This window comes from Anomalospiza imberbis, chromosome 2 (genome assembly GCF_031753505.1).
Source record: "Anomalospiza imberbis isolate Cuckoo-Finch-1a 21T00152 chromosome 2, ASM3175350v1, whole genome shotgun sequence".
Taxonomy (NCBI): domain Eukaryota; kingdom Metazoa; phylum Chordata; class Aves; order Passeriformes; family Viduidae; genus Anomalospiza; species Anomalospiza imberbis.
This window is the reverse complement of record NC_089682.1, coordinates 91,082,989-91,103,474: the sequence shown is the minus strand read 5'-3', so window position 1 is coordinate 91,103,474 and position 20,486 is coordinate 91,082,989. Positions and strand designations below refer to the sequence as shown.

Here is a 20,486-nt window from a genome sequence, read left to right as displayed (position 1 = left end):
ATTTTTTTGGGGTGGGGGGACAGTGTAGAGGATGACATACTAGTAAAAACTGAACAATGCAGGATGTACCACCATAGCAATTCCTTGTTCAAAGGAACATCACAGAGCTCAACAATAACAGCCAAGCCATACTCCTCCTTCCAACTACTGAGACTAGGAAGTAGCTGAACAGAAAGTAGCTCTATGGGTTCATGCTGTAGAACAATTTGAACACAAACTAGTGTCGCCATACGATGGTAAAGCCTAAGGACATGCTGGGCTGCAACAGCAAGACTCTAGTCAGCAAATCAAAAAATGTCATTATTTCTCTCCCCATAACACAAAGCCATGTCTAATATATTGTGTCCAGTTTCAGGGGTCCCCATTATTAGAGAACATCCCCAAAATGAAGACAGGCCACTGAGGTGTTTTTGGGGGTGCAACCCATGTTCATAGGAAGAGACACTGAGAGCATCATTGCTCATCGCAGAGAAGAGCAGACCAGACAAGGAAATTGTTGCCCTTCCCACCATCTGAACATGGCTTAAGGAGACAAAGCCAATTCTGAGTGCTGTGAAGTGAAATGAGAAAGTGCAAGAAATACAGGCTAAAACCTGGGAAATCTCAAATGGACATAGAAAAATTTTCCCAAAGAGTGGCTAAGCACTACAGCAGGCCATCGTAGAGATATTCAAAGCTCAACTAGACAAGACCTTGAGCAAGGTGACCTAGCTTAAGTTAGCCCTGTCTGAGCAAGGTCTTGGGACTAGGATTGCCTCAGAATCTGGCCAAGTAAACTTTTTTCTTTTAATTATATATTGAGCAAAAAAAGAAAAACCTGGCATCTTTATAATAATTAATTTTCAAAAATACTTTCTCAGAGGAACCTTTTCTACATTTTTTCCCAGCAAGAATACTTAAAAGCTGGCTTATTGAGACTGTAATATGTAACATAATATTCTTACATATAAATAACAAAAGGCTCAAGCTTTAGTAGACCAAGTATAAATTTGATCATTTTTAATCACCTTATTTAGCTTATCAACTGTACTCATGAAGGTGGCTATTAATATTTCTCAATTCAAGCTGTAAAATCTTACTTTATTACCACACAAAAGCAGCACTGAATCATAAGACTACAAAATGAAACTTGGAAACATTATTAATTGCTATTTTGTTATTAAAGCATATCTTCCATACCAGTGTCAAAGACCTGGACTACTCCTTCAAGACACTTCACAATAATTTCAGAAATAATGAAAGCTTAACATGTCCAGTGTTTCCTGTCTAAAAAAGCAAGATGCTAAGAAAATACCTTCAGTTTTATTTGAAACATTTAAAACAGAATTTTATGACCAACACAAAGATGCCAAGAATAACTGCTATAGTGGGTACTGCTCTTAGAGAATCAATTCAAGTGCTCTCACTAAAAAAACCTTAGCTTTTCAAGACACTCAAGGCACATCCTTTCCTCCTACAGATCAAAACTGGCACAAACAAAAAAAAAAAAAAGTTACAATCTGCTAAGAAAAGGATGAAAGATGAGGATCACTACTGAAACAATGAAGTACATTAAAGCTGAAACACCAGGCAGAAAGTAGTTTCTTTTACAGCTGTAGTCATCAATGCTTAAAACACACACGTCCCTATTACTACTACTGCGTAATTTTAACGCTACAGAAATTTTTTTATGGATACAGAGCAGTATTTGCAACCCTGCAGAAGTGTCTTGTTTACTTTGTGCTAAATTAACCATTTCTACAGACCTTTAAAACTAGATTTACAGCATATTTACAAAATATGACTCAGAAGTACATTCACTCCCTGCCCTTGTTTTTTGGTTTTGTTTGGGGTGAAATTGCAAAATTTAGAGGTGACCATTGTACCAGGCACTTGGCTGTACCATCCCACACACCCTACTACCACCCATAGCTACCCAAACCCAGAGGCAAATGTCTATGTCATATTTTTAAATAGTTGTTTCAACCTGAAACACATTAAGGAGACACAGCAATAGGAATGTGCTGGTTCAAACATGCCAAGGATACTAAAAGTTCCTCCAGAGCTACTGCAATTAGCTTGGAGGAGAGGGGGAAGATGGAGGAGTGTCTCCCCTGCAGCCAAGACTGCCTGAGGAGGAAAGGGGCACAGTGCAATTATTCCTGGTTCCCGTAGATGGCTCCCGAAGCTCGGAGATGACAGCAGTGTGAGCTCAAGCACCACAGCAGGCTCACAACCACGATGTTACCGGGAGCCAGTAATACAAAATTCAACACAATGAAAACCTCAACCCAGCCGCCAGAGGTGATCAACAGCACAGTATTCTTACTTATACAACATATAGACTCTTATACATATATACATTTAGACATTTAAAGCAAATATTGTCAATACACAACACAGCTCTACACACACAAATCAATACTGTAAACCAAGGGTAGATGAAGATGAAATATTAGAAAGAATATTTTACTGTGATGAGGCACTGGAAGAGATTGTGCAGAGAAGCTGTGGATGCTTCATCTTTGCCAGGGTTCAAGGCCAGGCTGGATGTGGTTTTGAGCGATCCAATCTAGAGTCTAGTGGAATGTGTCCCCGCCCATGGTAAGGGGGTTGGAGGGAAGCAGGTAATCATTAAGGTCCCTTCCAAGCCATTCTATAACTCTACAGTTACAACAAATGTGTTTCAACATGCTCCAGTCAGATCTTCCACTATTTCAAACCCTTATGTCCCATGCTGGATGCCAAAAAAAGGACTGTCATGATTTAACCAGCAGGTAGCTAAACACAACACAGCCACTTGCTCATTCCTTCATCCACAGTAGAATGGGAAAAAGAGCTGGGGAAAAAAATAGTAAAATTTGTGGGTTGAAATAAAGATAGATTAATAGGACACAAAAGGAAGAAAAATAATATATATATATATATTCTTAATTAATATATACATAAGTGAAGCACAATGCAGTTGCTCACCACTTATAGGCCAAGGCCCAGCCATTTCCCAAGCAGCAGACCCTGATCTGCTTTCCCCCTAGTACATGCATTGACCATCATCCCATATGGTATGGAATAGCCCTTGGAACAACCGGGGTTAGGTGTCCTGGCTGTGTCCCATCCCAGCTCCTTGTGACCAACAGCCTCCTTGCAGGTAGGGTGGAGTGAGAAGCTGAAAAGTCCTTGACAATATAAACACTGCTTGGCAATAACTAAAACATCAGCATGTTATCAACAGTATTCTCATCCTAAATGCAAGTACAGGTCTGTAAAAAATGTAAAGGTGATCATCCAAACTACTGCCAAACCAAGTTAAGCATCCTTAAGAGCAGTCTAAACATGCTATCAGGAGTATATTTTCCTATCTGTATTCTTTCATTAGAAATGAACTGTATTCTTTCATTACAATGTTTACAGTTATGCCCACAGAGTTGTAATAAAGAAAACATTTTTTCAAAGTGTCACGGTTTGACACTGGCGCGATGCTAGCGCCCTCATGAAAATGCATTTTCTAAATAACTGCTGTGAGATGTGATCAGGAACAGAGCAGAGCAGGCCCAAGCTTAATAACAAAAAAAAAGAACTTTATTAAACTACTACTACTATAAAATTTACAAACACTAAATCCTGGATGAAGACCTTCTAAAACACCCCTCCTCTTCCCACCTAATTTCTAAACAAACCCAACAGTGAGACACCACTCGGGATCTTGATCAAGTTGCCACCCTTCAGATAATCAAATACTCAGTCCATCAAGGGAGACAGGAGTCTCTCCTGTGCCACAGACCCCCCAGGAAACACAATTGTCACCCTTGTGTTTCCATGTCACACATGGCAACTACTCGGAGAAAATCTGCCATGGTGACACTCTCTTTTCCATGTCACAGTGCTCTCACCACCGTGCATGGACAGACTGCTCATAGGGCTCCTTTAAGGATGCTTTGCCATGGACCAAAAGAGACAACAGTTCAGTTTTTCATTTTGGGACTACAGTCTCCTCCATTTTCCTCTGGGGCTGAGGGTCTAAGAACAGAGGTCTTCTTTTCTTCTTCTTCTTCTTCTTCTTCTTCTTCTTTGAAGATAGAGGGCTTCTCTACACCTTCTCCAACTCTCCTCTGTTCTCTCTACTCCTCTGCTGGTAATCACTGACACAAGTCTCTTGGTACACTAACGCACCTCCTTAAGTGCAGCCTCTGTTAGGAGAATTTGGTTCAGTCTGTGGCTAACAAGAGAAGTCCAGCCACAAGCCACTCCATCATCTCCTTCCAACTCAAGAATTTCTTCTTCCATCATCTCGGATCCCAGACTGTCTCTCTTCTACTTCAAATCAAGGAGGAGTAATATTTTACAAAGCTTTCATTTCTCAGGAAAGGGTTGAAAGTTCAGACTCCCTGGACGGCTGCTATCTCTGCCCAGCAGCCGATTCCCAAGGCCAAGGCTGGGCGCCTTCCCCCCCCCGCTCCTTCTCCTCTGCGCCAGCAAAGTTACAGGTGCCGTCCGGACTCTATCTCTTCCCGCTGGGGGGGGGATGACAAAGACATCTCCGCTTCTCTCCACCCTTCCGTCCACAGGAGCTGGCTCGGTTCCAGTCCTTCTACCCCTCAGCTCACCTCGACCAGGCCTCATGGCTTCCCCTCCCCCACCCAGCACCATGGCTGGGCAGGGGAGGTCTGCACAGCACCTTGACCGGAACCAAAGAGAGCGAGCTCTTGGGAGTTCTTGCTTTTAACCCCCTGTGTTCTCAGAGGCGTATCCTTATCTTCAGTGGTCACTTCAGGTGCTAATATCCAAACTTGACCACTGATTGGTTTGACTCAACTTCCTGAAAAAATCATTTCCATGTCAAACCACGACACAAAGTTAGTAAAAATTTAAAGACCACTTTGCACAAGAGAAAATAAGCATTGCACTTCACTACTACTGCTATAAATAAAGTGTAAAAAAATCTGCCATGGTAAGACACCAAATTATATTTCTTTTCATACTGTTTACCTAAATGTTATTTGAAGTTAACAGGTGAAAATCGGGTGCTGAAGTAGCTCACTATTAAAATTTATTTTCATATTCTTTGGTTTAATTAATACTTTCAATTTAGTATTTTGGCACTGCAGGCTCAAGAAGAGAAAGGATTTAAATTAAGGGCTCTAGCATTCAAGATTCATCTAACCTCCCAGCCAGATGATGTGTAACCAGAGAAGAACATATGTTCTTTATTCTCCTGCTTTTTTTGAATGATCCTCTAATTCAAGCTCTGACTTCCTTTCCTTCCCAAGTCAGTCACAGAAACGCTTCATCTGACAGAAGATTACTTTCTGTTCTGTCAGTAAGTTGAGGGGGAGAAGGGAAGGGACAGAAAGTTATTACTCTTATTAAAAGACAAAAATTCTATTATTATTATAAGAATCAAACAACATCAACACACAGTAATTATTCTGAACAGAGAAAAAATACTGCAAGACACTTAAGAGTAGAATCATGCAGCTACAAAGCACTAAGCTCATCTCTAGTACAACAGCATGAGGAAAATATGACCACAGCTAAAGCATAACAGCAATTACTCTTCTAGACTAAATTAAGCTTTTTCCATTTCGTCATGTTATGATCATATGGTGGCATGCTTTAGTTAGGAACTAAAACATAAATTAAGAAAAACAGAACAGAGACTAATGTAGTGTTCAGAAAGACATTATCTTTCCTTCTCTTCTCTATTCCCAAATTCAGAGAAAATGACACTGGTAAACTGTCAGCAGCATTCTCCAAGGAAATCTTTTCCATCTCAAAACCACAAATAGAGACTCTTTCTCCCTATTTCCAAAATCACAAATGAGCATCAACTGCAAATTTCTTCAATAGTTATTTGATCAAGACTGAAACCTCAGTGGATTTACAAAACTTAGCTTCAAGCATTTCATATCCTCAAACATAAAAAAACCTTCAAGTTCTTGTTTCTTAATTTGCTTATTCCATAGCTATTCTCTCTATTTTAGACAATTCTTCAAAATTAAATTCTGAAATGTATGCCAGAAATTTTTCAGACCAAACTCAGAGTGAGAGATTTCTCTGGCCATTAACAAAGAGATTACAACAAACTGTTACTACTATTTAATGACACAAAAATTGATTGAAATCATTTCATGCTACATATTCAAGAACAATTTAACTATGAAACAAACCCAAACCTATTTATCTTAAAATATTAAGTAGAAGCAATGAGGCATCCACTTCCTTCACTTACACTGATTTTCATAGTTACAAACAAATCTGATGTAATTCCACATCAAAAATTGTAGATAGCACTCAAGTGAAAAGTTGCAGAGGTATTCGGCAAGTATTTGCCAAAAGGCAGAATTCCAGGCTGTTTCTTACACTACCTGAACTGCAATTCTCTAATCTATCAAAACCTACCTGTTTATTACACATGACTGTGTATCATACCTTATATCTGAATTTAAAAACACAACTTTAAATAAGTTTGAAAACCAAGAATCATGACTGTGCTCATTATACATTCCATTTTCAATGAAAAGCAGCTTGATGGGTCATATTTTTACATAAGAATCCTCTCCACATTCCTTAGCAGCTCATTACTTCAACACAAAATGTGCCTCATTCAGAAATCACTACTCTGAACAGTCAGAACCAGACCCTTGAAAATCACCCACCTTCTCTTCAGCTCCTTCACTGATGTTTTCCCCCCTCGCGCTCTTCTCCAAATAACAGTTAAATCAAAAACTTCACACTCACTACTACTTTGAACTGTATAACAGAAAGTGTGCTAAGATGAAAAATGTAATGTTCATTAGCATTACAGTTCTAAAAAGTAGTTTAAAGTTCACCTCCGCTTTGTATTTAAAACTGTCTTGGACACGGTATCACACAAAAGTGAAAAAAAAAGTATGTACTTGGAAACTCTGAGTAAACTTAACTGCCCTGATGCCTTTTAAAGGCTTCCACACTCCCACTGTACAATGAACCTAATAGAAATTACAGCTATATCAACCAATAGAAGTGGAAATGTGCTTCCATAATAAATGGTAATTTCCATTTCTATCATTCTAACTATCAATACCATGAAACAAGATGATCCACCTGTTGAAAGATGTATTTTACCTATTCAGTACACTGCCATCAATATCAGAGCTAAGTGATTTCATATCCTCATTAAATAGGATAATAACATTATTAATGCCTTTCATAAGGGTACTGGATAATGCACACTTCTAGCCTGTGATTTAATGCTGTATCCCAATTTACATCCGTAAGTATTTAAACAATAAGATCACACATTGTATTTTACAACAGTAAAAGAATATTACATAGTGAAACTTCAACAGACTGAAAAAAACAAGTGAACATGAGTCTCTAACAACTACTTAATAGAAGAGATTTAGTGATAACACAGGCATACTGTTATCTAACAGTAATAGCTGTGATGCAAAAATGTCTAACTTTTCCAGGTAACACACAGAGATGTGCCCAAGATAACCTCACTAACTCCAAACTTTGATAAGATAAGCTTCCAGCAAGCAGCACTGCCGTAAAACAGCAGATGCTAGAAACAGCCCCTGCAGTCAGAAACTGCTGGACAAGAGCTCTTGCAAGCTTTCTGCTCCTTGAGAAGATTTGCTACTCTATGATTCATAACAGGCCAACAGGCCACAATAATTTGACATACAAAAGTCACAACACTGTGGAGGGTTTACTTTGCTCATGTAACAAAATTCTTAAAATTCTTTTTTTCTTTTCTTCTCAGATACAAGCTGTGAACACTTTCTCACTCATATTTTCCCAAGAAAAGGCTGGCAGCCACCCTAAAGTGCTAAGTCGAACACAAATATACTAAGGCTGGGGCCCTGCCAAAGACACAGCTGCCACACCACAGAGAGTATCTTGAAGCTGTCTTAACACACATGGCTTTTTCTCCTCTGGCTTTCTTCAACAGCTTTTTTTGGATCTGACACAGCACTAGAAGCTTGAGCTGTTCCTGGAGCACTGGGAGACAAACAAGAAGAAAGAAAAATCCAGTCTTGACCACTGCCCCCAGATAGCACTCCCTCACAAAGAAGTGAGTTCAGCAGTCTGCTCCGCAGTAAGTCTTCACTTGCAGTCAGTTAATGCCATCACTCTCATTTCCAAAACCTAGGCTACATTTCCCAAAGTCAAGGGTTCAAAATTATGCCAATACAAGAACGCCCGTCATGCTTCAATTACTTACCAGTGGTTATTTAAACCACTTTCTTTTTCCTTAAATGTGCAAAGAAACTCAAAGGTTGTACATCAGTCCTAGAGCTGTCCAGGCCTCCTAAAATCTGACACCACGTGACTATGCATTACATTAAGTACATAAAAAGTGATTAGAAACATGAATATACTATTCATCCCCTAGAGAGCCTTTCCTTCTTCCTGTCAGCTCTATTAGAATGACTCTTACTGGAATTAAATATGCTCCTTTTGCTCTAAAGAAGTAGAAAATGTACTATTCCTGAAAGTATGAACAATATGCATAGCTTGGAGAATCAGCCTTAAATTTATTTTAATCTTATTGCTGTGACAATCACAGAAAAAAATAACTGATGTATATAGGGTATTTAATATCCAATGTTTCCAAGTTTAATTCTCTCTAACTAAAACTTCAGGACAGCTTCTTGCTCCTATGTACTCCTACATGTATTATTTACATAAAGCTGTATTTTAACCAGCAGTAACACACAAAATATACACATAGAAAATCCTAATGAGTTCCACTCTGTTATCAGTATGAATGATAACAGTACCTTACGCCAAGATCACCAGCTACCCTCCCACCAGCTCAAGTACTCACTGGAAGAGATTAAAAAAAAAATCTGTCTCAAGAGTTTTATAACATGATTTCAGAACACAGACTTTGCAAAGGTCTTTCTCCTGAGGCCCGGTTCATCTATATGCAACATCTACTCCAAATGCCTCAAATTTCCACATTCTAGATGACACAGGTTTTCTGACTAATAATTTAAATTATCAGGAAATGTAAGTTTAAAAGAACCTACTTTTGCTCAAATGAGAAGATACTGACCTTCAGAAAATTTTATACTTCTTAAACACACTGCTGCTTTTATTAATTAACCCTTCCATTGGGAAGTTCATTTGGGTTTGCTGGAAAAGGCAAATAATAATCATGCATGTTGCCAATTCTATCTTTCCCTCAAATCCCTACCAAAATCCATTAACACTACACTGAAAAACAAGATTTGACGTAGAAACAAGATTTTACCTGACGGAAGAGGTAAATCAAGCCAGAACAATAAATCTCAATTGTGTAACAAGCTCCACCCCATCACCTTGCTCATGTGAAGATATAAACTAGTTTAACAACAGAAAAAATTATAGAAAGTGTTATGAAACTCGGCGGACAGGAGATAACGTGCAGTGTTTAATATGAGTTCTTTGAAGACCACCAACACAAAAAGAGGTAGAAGGAAGGAAACTAGAAAGTCACTGAGTCAAACCTATTAAATAACACTTATCCTAACTAAGTATTTGCATCCCATAAAGAAGGCTAAGCCTAAGAATTACAATGCTAAGTGAATAACTTCTGAAACAAGAATCAATACAATCAAATTCCAAGAACTCCAAAAATGAGACTAGCTATGGGAAACCTAAACATTTCCAGGGGATGCATTGATTGGAAAGAATCGATGTGAGACACGCTATACCAAGAAAAGTCAGGACATTGAAAAGGTAGGCATTAAAAAGAGATCTGCAGCAATTTAAAGGTCTTTAACTTCAGATGTACTGCGAGTAAGCTTTTTTCTTTCCTCCTTTTTTTTTTATTCACAGTAGAAACAACTTCATTCTAAGTTGCAACAATTCTATAAATCAAGGACATCTTATATTAATGTTTTAGCTTCCTAGCACAGAAACCAGCAAGTGAAGTCTGTGTTCCCCAAGACAGTACATGAATCGATTCGAGATCTCACATAAAAAGATGTAGGGAGAGTCTCTCCCAGCAACTGATGAACTCCAGAAGGGTGAACTGCAGCAAGGCAGTGGAAATCACTGCTGAGATGGAGTACATAGGGGACTGTCATACTTGCTTTGCCTTTTCACTGTGTTTTCAACAGTTCAGTTCATTTCTCTCCAAATCCTCGCTCCCTCACTCCCTCTTCCCTAATCTCCAATCAAGAGGAGAAAATCCTTTCTTCAGAACTACAATGTGAGGACACTTACCTAACAACACAAAAACAAGAACATAAATGGTGTTTTAACTTATGCAGTCTAGGGCTATCTAACACAGTTCCATTTTTGTCAAGGGTGGCCAGAGGCAGATGATCCAGGTCAAGACTGAAAACCACAGCAAATATCTAGACATAAAGTGTCCACAGTAATTCCTGGCTATCAGCCATTTTAGAACTGGTAGTCCAACTTCACTGTAGAGTTCAGTATTCAGTGCAACTATCCCTACCTGGCTTTGCCTAATTACAATTTTAACTCACTCACACTTTTTCTGCTCCACAATAACATGTGGCAAATAAGTTCCACAATTTAATTACACATTGCTTGACAAGCTACTCTAATTTTCATCAGGTAGCAAGTTTAATTCACCATGTGGCCTAATTCTTGTCCTAAGAAAAACAGCTACTCTTGCTTTCTATTCATCATTTCTTTATTATCTATGGATTTTATAGATCTCTATCATCTGTCCCCCTATTGTTCTGTTTCTCAGCACACAGTATCTTCCAGCACAGAGTATCTTCCATACCTCTCATCCACTTTTTCAGTATCTATTAAACCCTTGCTGTGCTAAGATGATTACATTAATGCACACTTCTAATGATTTTGACACACCACTGATGAACATAATAACCTAACAATGATTTAATTCTTTGTGAACAATTCCCAACAGCTGTCTGACCACTGCCCTTCTCATGTATGTATATATGTAACAGGAGCAAATTTAGAGCTTATCACTGTGTAGACAGGTTTGCATTATATTCCCCTGTATGAGCATGATTTGGCATTCACCAGAACCAAACTACACTTGCATGTGAAAGAACTGGACAATGGCTTTGGAAGAGTTTGCTGCAAGTACCCAATTAGTTCAGATTTTACCAGTCCCCAAAGATCACCAAACTGCTACAGTGCCACAGTACTGTCACTCCTTAAGAACATTTTTTAATATAATGAACCCCTTAATCCTAGCAGAAACCTACTACTAATGTTGCTCCGACAGGAAGCAATCATTTCTCTACCTAGTTTCTCATCTTTTAACCAACAATACTAACTCACAGGATAACCATTTGTCTTCAGCAAATAAGCTTTGGTTGAGGTTCTTAGTCAAAAATTTCACCCACTTTTAAACCAATCTGCTACTGACTTCAGTGAGTGCTTTCCAATTCTAGCGTTGCAGCATTCAGTGAGCAATAACTGTGTAGGATTTGGTGAGTAGGAGATCTACTTTCATTTTATGTCCTGCCTGCAGATTATATAAACCTCACCAAGTTCACCCCCTTCAGTTTTCTCTTCTTCAAACTGCGGTGCTCCAAACATTAGTCCCCTACCTCCTTCCATCTCCTTATTTTACCCATACTTTTTTTCAACTTTTAATGATAATACTAAATTTGTTTCTTGTAATTGTAACAATTCCAGCTAGTAACAGTTATTTTTCACAGCTCTCATCTTCTTTAAAAAGAAATTTAAAAAATAGCATCTAAATTAGTTTCTTGGTGTTGCTTCCCTTAACAGAATGCAAAATGCTGGACCTTTTGCGCTCCTCCAGAGTGAAAATGACATGAAGAATTCAGGTTCTAACTAGCTATTACTGGCGACCCAGCAGGAATGCAAACTGATCAGCCATTAAGGGATACACCTGAACAAATAAAAAATGTAATGATGTGGCATTTTGTTTTTTACTGGCATTTTGAGATTTTTATGGTACTAACCAAACTTCATAAGATTTTGCACATCACAAAAGAAGTCTGAAGAATTTCAAAAGAGATGCATCTCTCCTGTGAAACATGAGATGTGTATTATGCTTGTGTCTAAGGAAAAATCTTATCTCCTGCCTGAGCTTGCTCAATATGCAGGAACCAATTTCAGCTGTGATTTCCAAAAACATTTTATTGGAATAGCAAAAAAACACAAGGGAAAAGCAGATAATCTTGCAGAATTCTGGAACTGACTACTTTGCCAAATGCCTGCTGTGCTCTTAGAAAGTGGTGTTAAGATTCATCCCTTTGAGAACTTCCTTGTGTTTCCAGGCATACACGTACTTTAGAGCTTGGATCATATCAGATGATTAGTCTTACAAGAGGATACATGTGAACAAACCAATCTTAAACCTAGAGTTACCCAGTATGCAGCACATCACTTCCTGAAATACGAAAAATTCAGTTTAAAAGTCTGTTGTACATGAACTTGATATTTTTCACTTACAAAGAATATACAACCACAATGACATTAATATAAAGGTTTTCTCAGGGACTGTTAAGCAGTATTCTTTTGTTTCCAAACAACTAGTACAAATTCATTTCCTCTTCATCTCTGGAAGTAACTTTTCATAGTAAGAGCTTTGTTTACATAATCTTCAAAATACATTATGTTTTACAAGACAGTATTTTTTGCCATAGAGTCACTAATTTCTATGGCATCACACAGTGCAATAAAAAAAATCTCCACTAGTTGACAAAGAACTTGCAAGTACATTTAGCTGTACTAAAAAAATCTTTACTTATCCAGTTTGCACCTCTTGCTTTCCCATAGAGATCAATCACCAGACTCAAGATCTGTGAACCACAGGCTAAACCTGCTGTAGGCCATGGCATATATTTCATTTTTGACAATACGTTGGCATTTCTGTGTAATAAATTCCCAAGTCCTGCAAAGATCTAGGAACACTGTAGAGGTCTTGGCTTGTCATTTCTCTTCTGAAATGCCACCCAAGAAATTTAAAAAAACAAACAAACAAACAAAAAAATACACCACAAAAAATTCTGTTGCAAGCCAATAAGAAGTACTTTATGACTTATTTTTTACATAAGGGGATGTATTCAGCAGTTCTTCTGGACTTCAGTTCTAGTAATAAAACTGGATTCACTAATTCATGCTCCATTAAGGCCCGTATTTTAATAAGAACACTGGAAAACTGGTTCTGAAATTCATTAATGTAACTATAACAATAAAAAAGGTGATTCTGCCACTTGGCCTTCCTCAAGTTTGACAATTAAATAAAAAGTTAATACAGAACTTCTGTTCCAAGACAGAATATCTTTTTCACTGACACATAATACAAACACCTTATCTCTCCCCTAGCTGGAGCCAATATCTCATTCCAAGGAAGAGTGCAGTGTGTAACAAAAAGAACTAGCACTGAAAAATTCAGACTTCCAGTGAGAGCTGCAGGGCTCAGTCTTGAGAAAAACTACAACTCCGCACACAAACTACAGGGGCCTTTTACTCATTTTCATAAAATACCACCATCATCATAAAAAGAAAAAAAAAAGTCTCCCAGCTTTACCTACCACTGTTACGTTTACTAGGTAGGGCTAATTTACCTTTCAGAAGCTGACAAAAATGGAATTGATATGCTGAAGGCAAACATTACAAATTCAGAGACAATTTTATAACAGATTACTCTGATAATACCTGCTTGGGGGAGGGGAATAGATCTATAATTACTGTTCAGTATTAACTACACTTTATTACTGTTCTACTTGAAAAATAACTTGATTTTTCATTCCGAATTATAAAAGGTAAATACTAGTTGCAGAAACTGACATAAACAAGCATATGCCTTAACCCTCTAACCTTGTAATGTTTAAGAAACTTACTGTAAAATCCAATCAGTACAGGCAGAATTTAACAAACTAGCAGATTTTAAGCTAAGCAAGGACAACATTTTTTACTTGACATGCCATGCAGTGCTTTTACAGTTTAAGTGGGGATAGATTTTAACACATAAACTCAGTTTTGCTTTTGTACTAGAAAACTTACCATTCTGACATCAGGTGACAGCAACAATAACCACCAATTTGGTATAAAACATTACTTAATCACCAGTGTAGTCCAACACATAATACTACATTAAACATCACTGAAGGCTCACTCACAGATGTGTTAAATAACTCTAAGATCTAATAATACGAGAAAAGTCATAAATAAGAGCAACAGCAAAGCAGTTAGAAGCATGGATGCTCAGGTTACTACTCTTTTTTTAAGTGATGAACACAGCTAAGCAAGATTTCCAAATCATTATTTCTTTTTCCACTCCACCTCACATTCCTCAAAAGTATATGTATTAATTCCTCCCCTTTTGTACCACACTTCCCAATGCAACTAGGCCAAGGCATAATTACAGTGGACCTGATAATGAGCCCATTACTTGCCCCTTCAAATTTCAGCCTCTGGCTCTCACCCTACAGGACTGCAAGAGTAACAGCTGTTGACAGCCATTCAAGAGTCTATGTGCCCAAGGAGGGCAGCAAACACTGCAGAGGTTCAGATTGTTTCAGAGGCACCTCCTATTTGTACTGCCAAAATCTTGAAAGCCATTAACCAATGACATGCGTTCAGCTGAAAAGGCAGTAAAACAACTCAAGAGATGAAAACTGTGAAAAAATTTTGAATAGGCAATAGAAAGCAAGAAAAGCAAACTAAGAAAATAAAACTACTTTTATGGAAAACTTTTCCATTTTTGGAGAGGTCTAAGTACAGAAAAGGAGAGGGTCAAATTTCAAGTCACAGTCCAAAATTCCCGTTAAATAAATTAATGTTATATAAAGTAGCAAAACTAGTTATTATTTTTTCAATTCGGCAAAAGCCCAGAGTTAAGCACTGCGCACTCCAGAACCACTTAGAACAATATTTTTGGATCTTGATACACTTATCCAAGAGGAATACCAAAGGACACCTAATTACTCTGTTTGGTTACTATTACCACAAAGTAGCAAAAGCTGGCCCAACAAACACAGCTTCACCAGGGGGTTAAAGGAGGTGATTATCCCACTGTATTCAGCACTGGTGTGGCCTTACCTGGACTACTGTGCAAAAAACTGGAAAGCTATGTGAGGGTCCTTATATACCTTACAGAGGTATAAATACAGAGGAGGGCAACAAAGCTGATGGCATGCCCTGTGAGGAGCAGCTGAAGACTTTGGCTTGTCTCGACTGGAGAACAGGAGGCTGAGGGGCAAACCTCTTCGCTCTCTTTCTACAGCCTCCTGAGTGGGGGAAGTGGAGAGGGACGTGCTGATCTTTTCTGCCTGGATCCAGTGACCAGATGAACAGGGGTGGTTCAAAGCTGTGTCAGGGAGGGTTCAAATTGGATATAAGGAAGCATTTCTTTACTGAGGGCATAGTCAAATACTGGAAGAGGTTTTCTAGCTTGGCAGTCAAATGTTCAAGAGGCATTTAGCCAGTGTCCTTAATAACATACCAAGATTTGGTCAGCCCTGAATTCATCAAGTGACTTGACTAGATGATCATCATAGGTCCCTTCTAAGTAAATTACCCTGTTCTATTCTAACAGGATACCCACTTTAACGTTTTCCATCTCGGACATACAAGAAACCATAATCCAGGACAACCACTAAAGTAAACGGTAAAACAGAAATATCCCCAACATGCCACTGGAAATAACTTTGTGTATGTTGCTTTGTGCTTCAGCAGGTAGCACTAAACTTTAGGTTTGTTGAAAGACTTTCCAAGTAGTTATGGAAAAAAGTCAGCATTGACTAATAAGTGAATCACTTCAACAAAACAATCAAACAAACAAATGAAAAAGCCCCAAACCAAAACAAAAACTTCCTACAATGCAACCTCACCTCTAGGTTAGCAAATAAGCATTTACAGTAGGTATTTGAAAAACACAACTCGTCGAAACTCGTTGGTCCAAAATGGATATTGTGTGCCCAACGACTGGGACTCTTAAGAAAACATAAGTACCCGAGTTCAAGCCTCACGTGTGGTTCATTTACCCCACTTAACTGCACTTTTTCATCTTGCCTCCCTTACTGAAGGGGCGCACAGTGCAATTAACAGCCCCAGCAGTACGGGCAGGCGCCAGGGGGCGAGGCCGGTCCCGGGGCAGGCGGGAGGCCGCCGCCGATCCCGAGGGACCTCGGGGGTGGCCTCGGGATAGGGTCGCCGGCCCTCCCCGCAGCGGCGGCGGGACGGGCCGGGAGCTCCTCTGCAGGGCGAGCCAGCGCCAGGCCCCGAGCGCACCTGGGGCGGCGCAGCCCCCTGCCCGCCACCGACGGGCTCCCAGCGGAGCTGGGGCGGGGACGCCCCCCCGCACCGCACGGCTCAAACACGGGGCACTGCCCGCCCCGCCGTGCCGCTCGGAGTCACCCCCGAGGCGGAGGCGGCGGTGCGGCCGAGCTCGGCCCCACTTACCAGCCCGACTCGGAGAGCGCCGCCCGCGCCCGGTCGGCCATGGCGCCTCCCCCGCCGCTCACCGCAGCACTCGGGGCCGGCGGGCGCTGCGGAGACCCCCGGCACTCGCTCGGAGGGGGAGGAGGGACGCGGGGCCCGCTCGTTCCCCCGCCCCGCGGGCCTCGCCGGGCGCTCGGGCCGGCCAGGGGGAGGGAGGGAGGGAAGGGGAGAGGGAGGGAGCGGAGGGAAGGAAGGGGCGGAGGCGGCGCAGGCAGAGACGAACAAAGCCCGCGACCGGCGGCTGTTTGGAAGCTGCTGCCGCCATGGCGGGGAAGGGAAGGAGTGAGGGCAGCGCAGCGGGGGAGCGCCGTGTAGTGTCGGAGAGGGTTTGTTTAAACGCGCTTCGTCCATGAATGGTATTACTGACAGTAGCGTTGTTCTGGAAAAGGCTCTCCTCCGTGCCCTCAAAACGCGTGTTGCGGGTGAGGAGGGATTTTTAGAAGGGCCTGGAGCGCACGTCACATGAGGAGCAGCTGTGGGAGCTGGGGATGTTTAGCCTGGAGAAGAGGAGGCTCAGGAGGACCTTCTCGCTCCTGACACCTTCCTGAAAGGAACTCGTAGCCAGGTGGGGGTCGGCCTCTTCTACCAAGTAACAAATGGTAGGATGAATGCACATGGTCAGGAAACTGTCTCAAGTTGTGCCACAGGAGGTTTAGATGGGATATCAGGAAAAACTTCTTCACAGAAGGAGTGAAGCGTTGGAAAGGCTGCCCAGGGAAGTGGTGGAATCACTGTCCGTGCAAGCATTCAGAAAAGCTGTAATGTGATGCTTACGGGCATGGTTTAGTGGTAGACTTGGCAGTGCTCATTAATGGTTGGGCTCATTGTTAATGGTCTTTCCCAACATTAATGACTCTTTGTGAAAGACTGGTCCTGTGTTTCTTTTACGTTTGGCGGTTTGTTGTTTGGGTTTTTTTCTTTAATGATTTGTCCTAAAATGCTGGGCACCGTTATGAACGTTTTGGGGTTTTTTAATGTGCCTTTTTAAAGGGAATTACACTTTAACAGAATAGCACTATTTCATCATTGCTATTACAAGTGCCCAGTGCCCTCGGGTGCCAGTGATAGGCGAGGTGGGAACACTGTTGCCCTGTTCATTCTGTGTTCCAGCATCCAGAGAAACAGCCAGAAGGTGAATATGGGCAGATCAGGAGTTAAGAAAATGCTTATCAAGGCCTTGGTGCTCAGGGTTTCTGCCTGCAGGTGAGGTCAGCTGCTCTGCAGAAAACACTGACCATCTGCATTAGTGCATCATTCATGTCCAGCTACTTCTGTAACCCGTCAATGCCAAATGTTTTTTTTCAGCACTGAGGTTTTGAAACTTGTCTACCTGCTGGTTTTGTCTATTAAAGGTGGTCTTTTCTTTAAGGGTTATTTTCATCCTTAAGATGTTTCAATTTTTATGCAGCATCTTCAAGTCAAATCTTAATTTGCTTTTGTTGAGGGGGTTTTTTGTTGGGTCTTCTTTGGTTTCATTATTTGATCCACCTGAAAACCTCTCAGCCATACTGAGTACAAATCACTCAGGATTTTTGCACACAACACTCTGTGATGCTCATTCATGGTATTTTCTTTTGTGTCGATAGATTATATACTGGAGGACAAAGTTTTCGTCACAAGTAGGTATGGTGTGGCCTGTGTGGGTGCTGATTTTAAGAAGGCACATATATCTATAAGCTGATAATTATGAAAAGCTTGACACAGATGAAGGAAACAAAACCTATATTATTCAAGTTCAACTGAACAATGCATAATGCTACACATATCCTTGAAGCTTTCCTGGTCATGAGCATTAACATAAACCTAAAATAAAATTTAAAAAAAAAAGGCAGCTTAAAAATGGAAGATTAACATGTGATTTCTGCCAACAAAATCTCAAAATAATAAATGTAGCCATATAAAAGTGTTAATCCTTGTGATGGTCATTAAATAACCACAAAAAATTAGCAGAGGGAGTATTATTAATTCAGAAAGTGGATTATCAGAGGTTGTGCAGTCCTATGTCATGACAAGGCTCCAGGTGAGCATGAGCTACAAAAGGAGTAATGTCAAGGAGAACTAACCCCGCCAAGAGCTCTGAAACAGACCTACTGTATGTCTGTACAAAAGAAACTCTTGAATTAATGACGAGGAATACCGTAAAGCAGAAGAGTCACATTGAAATGTCAGTGGCCAAGTCACACCTGTGTTGCAACAGTAGCAGACACTGACATGGAAAAGCACTAGCAGATTAAGTGTGGTTTCAGTTCAGAACTTATTATGCAAAAGAATTGGGAATAAAAGCACCTTGCATTTGGAGTCTGACCTTTCTGCACATTAGATTATCAAGAAAAGGTTGTAAATATTGTAACTCAAAATGGGATGCCCATAGAGCCAATTAGTAAGGGATGGAGTATGACCTAGGAGAAGATAATGAGAATTACAGACTTCATGCATTGCCTGGTGTTAGTTTAAGACATGGAAGGTTTTGTTTACTTAAATCTTCATTAAAATCACCAGGTAATTATACCAGCAGTTTATGTTGGCATAGGGCTAGCTGTTGCACCTCATGGCACTAAACACCATCTATTATAAAGAAAATGTATGTGCTGTCCTTCTTAAAGGTCTGCAGGCATCTGCTCTAACAAATTCATTATATGCAAGCTGAGATGTGTGTGTGTGTATGTATTCACACGTGCCTCCTTTTGTACAGAAGTCCCCATTAGTAGATGTTTCTCTGCTCACAGAGGGCACTGCCTGAGCTTTGTAGTTTGTAGCTGCTGTTGGCTGTGCAGAACTGAGGCGAACAATTAGTCCCACTGTAAAACAGAAGGTGATGCACTGCCTGCCAGGCAGTCAGAAACCTGCAGATAAGACCCTCTGTACCAACTGTTTGTGATAAAACATTCTTGAGGCATATTCTCTATATCGATCACCTTTAGAATAAATGACGTTGCTGAAGGTAATGAGCACCAGAGTACCTGGGGCTGTACAGGGACTGACCTAAACTCCTGCACTCCTGTAAGGGACTCTGTCCTTCAGAGCTTTCTCTGGAAAATGCTTGTTGCTCCAGATGAATCAATGCATCGCTGTCCACAGAATTCACATGGACTTCTTCTGTCCAAGCTGCCTAAAATGCAGTTCTGTTTGACTGCTGCCCATCTGCCCTATGGCAAAGGGATTATTTCACAATGTTCTGTAATTTTAAATACCTGAAAGCGTTGGTCTACTTGAGCACCTCTGGTGAGACAGCTCAAACAGACAGAACTAGCACACAGCACATGACAGCAAGAGCCAGTTTTTGAAGCAGCCCTGCAGGCTCCTTTTTTCTTTGGATTGATTCATCCTTACTCCATTCATCTCCTGCCAGTTCCAGGCTCAATCCTCTTGGTTAGCAGTAGGCTCACAAAACTGGGGAGCTGAAACTTTTGACCACACTTTGCAGAAATGAGCAAGAGCAGAAACCTGTAACACTCATTGTGAGTGATGGCATCGTTCAACCCAACCTGACACGCTGTCATGGTTTGACACTGGCGCGATGCCAGCGCCCCCATGAGAATATACTTTTTAAAATAATTGCTGTGAGATGTGATCAGGAACAGAGCAGAGCAGGCCCAAACTTAGTAACTAAGGAAAGAACTTTATTAAACTACTTCTACTAGGAAAACTACAAACACTAAATCCTGGATGAAGACTTCCCAAAACACCCCTCCTCCTCCCACTTAATTTCTAAACAAACTTAACCGTGAGACACCACCCAGGATCTTAATCAAGTTGCCACCCTTCAGATATTCAAACACTCAATCTTTCAAGGGAGACAGGAGTCTCTCCTGTGCCACAGACCCCCCCCCCAGGAAACACAATTGCCACCCTTGTGTTTCCATGTCACACATGGCGACTGCCCAGAGAAAATCTGCCATGGTGACACTCTCCTTTCCATGTCACAGTGCTCTCACCACCGGACATGGACAGACTGCTCATAGGGCTCCTTTAAGGATGCTTTGCCATGAACCAAAAGAGACAACAGTTCAGTTTCTCATTTTGGGACTACAGTCCCCCCCATTTTCCCCTGGGGCTGAGGGTCCAAGAACAGAGGTCCTCTTCTCCTCTTCTTCTTCCTTGAAGAT

General features: G+C 40.7%; 1 protein-coding gene across 1 annotated transcript in view; it reads right to left on the bottom strand.

The window, feature by feature from the left end:
• Positions 1–16,473, bottom strand: part of TDRD3 (tudor domain containing 3) — a 93,592-nt gene extending 77,119 nt beyond the window's left edge. The window contains exon 1 of the mRNA XM_068182287.1: positions 16,342–16,473. Within this exon, the coding sequence (XP_068038388.1) occupies positions 16,342–16,382 (41 nt within the window). The 5' untranslated portion in view covers positions 16,383–16,473. The remainder of the gene's footprint in view (positions 1–16,341) is intronic.
• Positions 16,474–20,486: the final 4,013 nt, after the last annotated feature.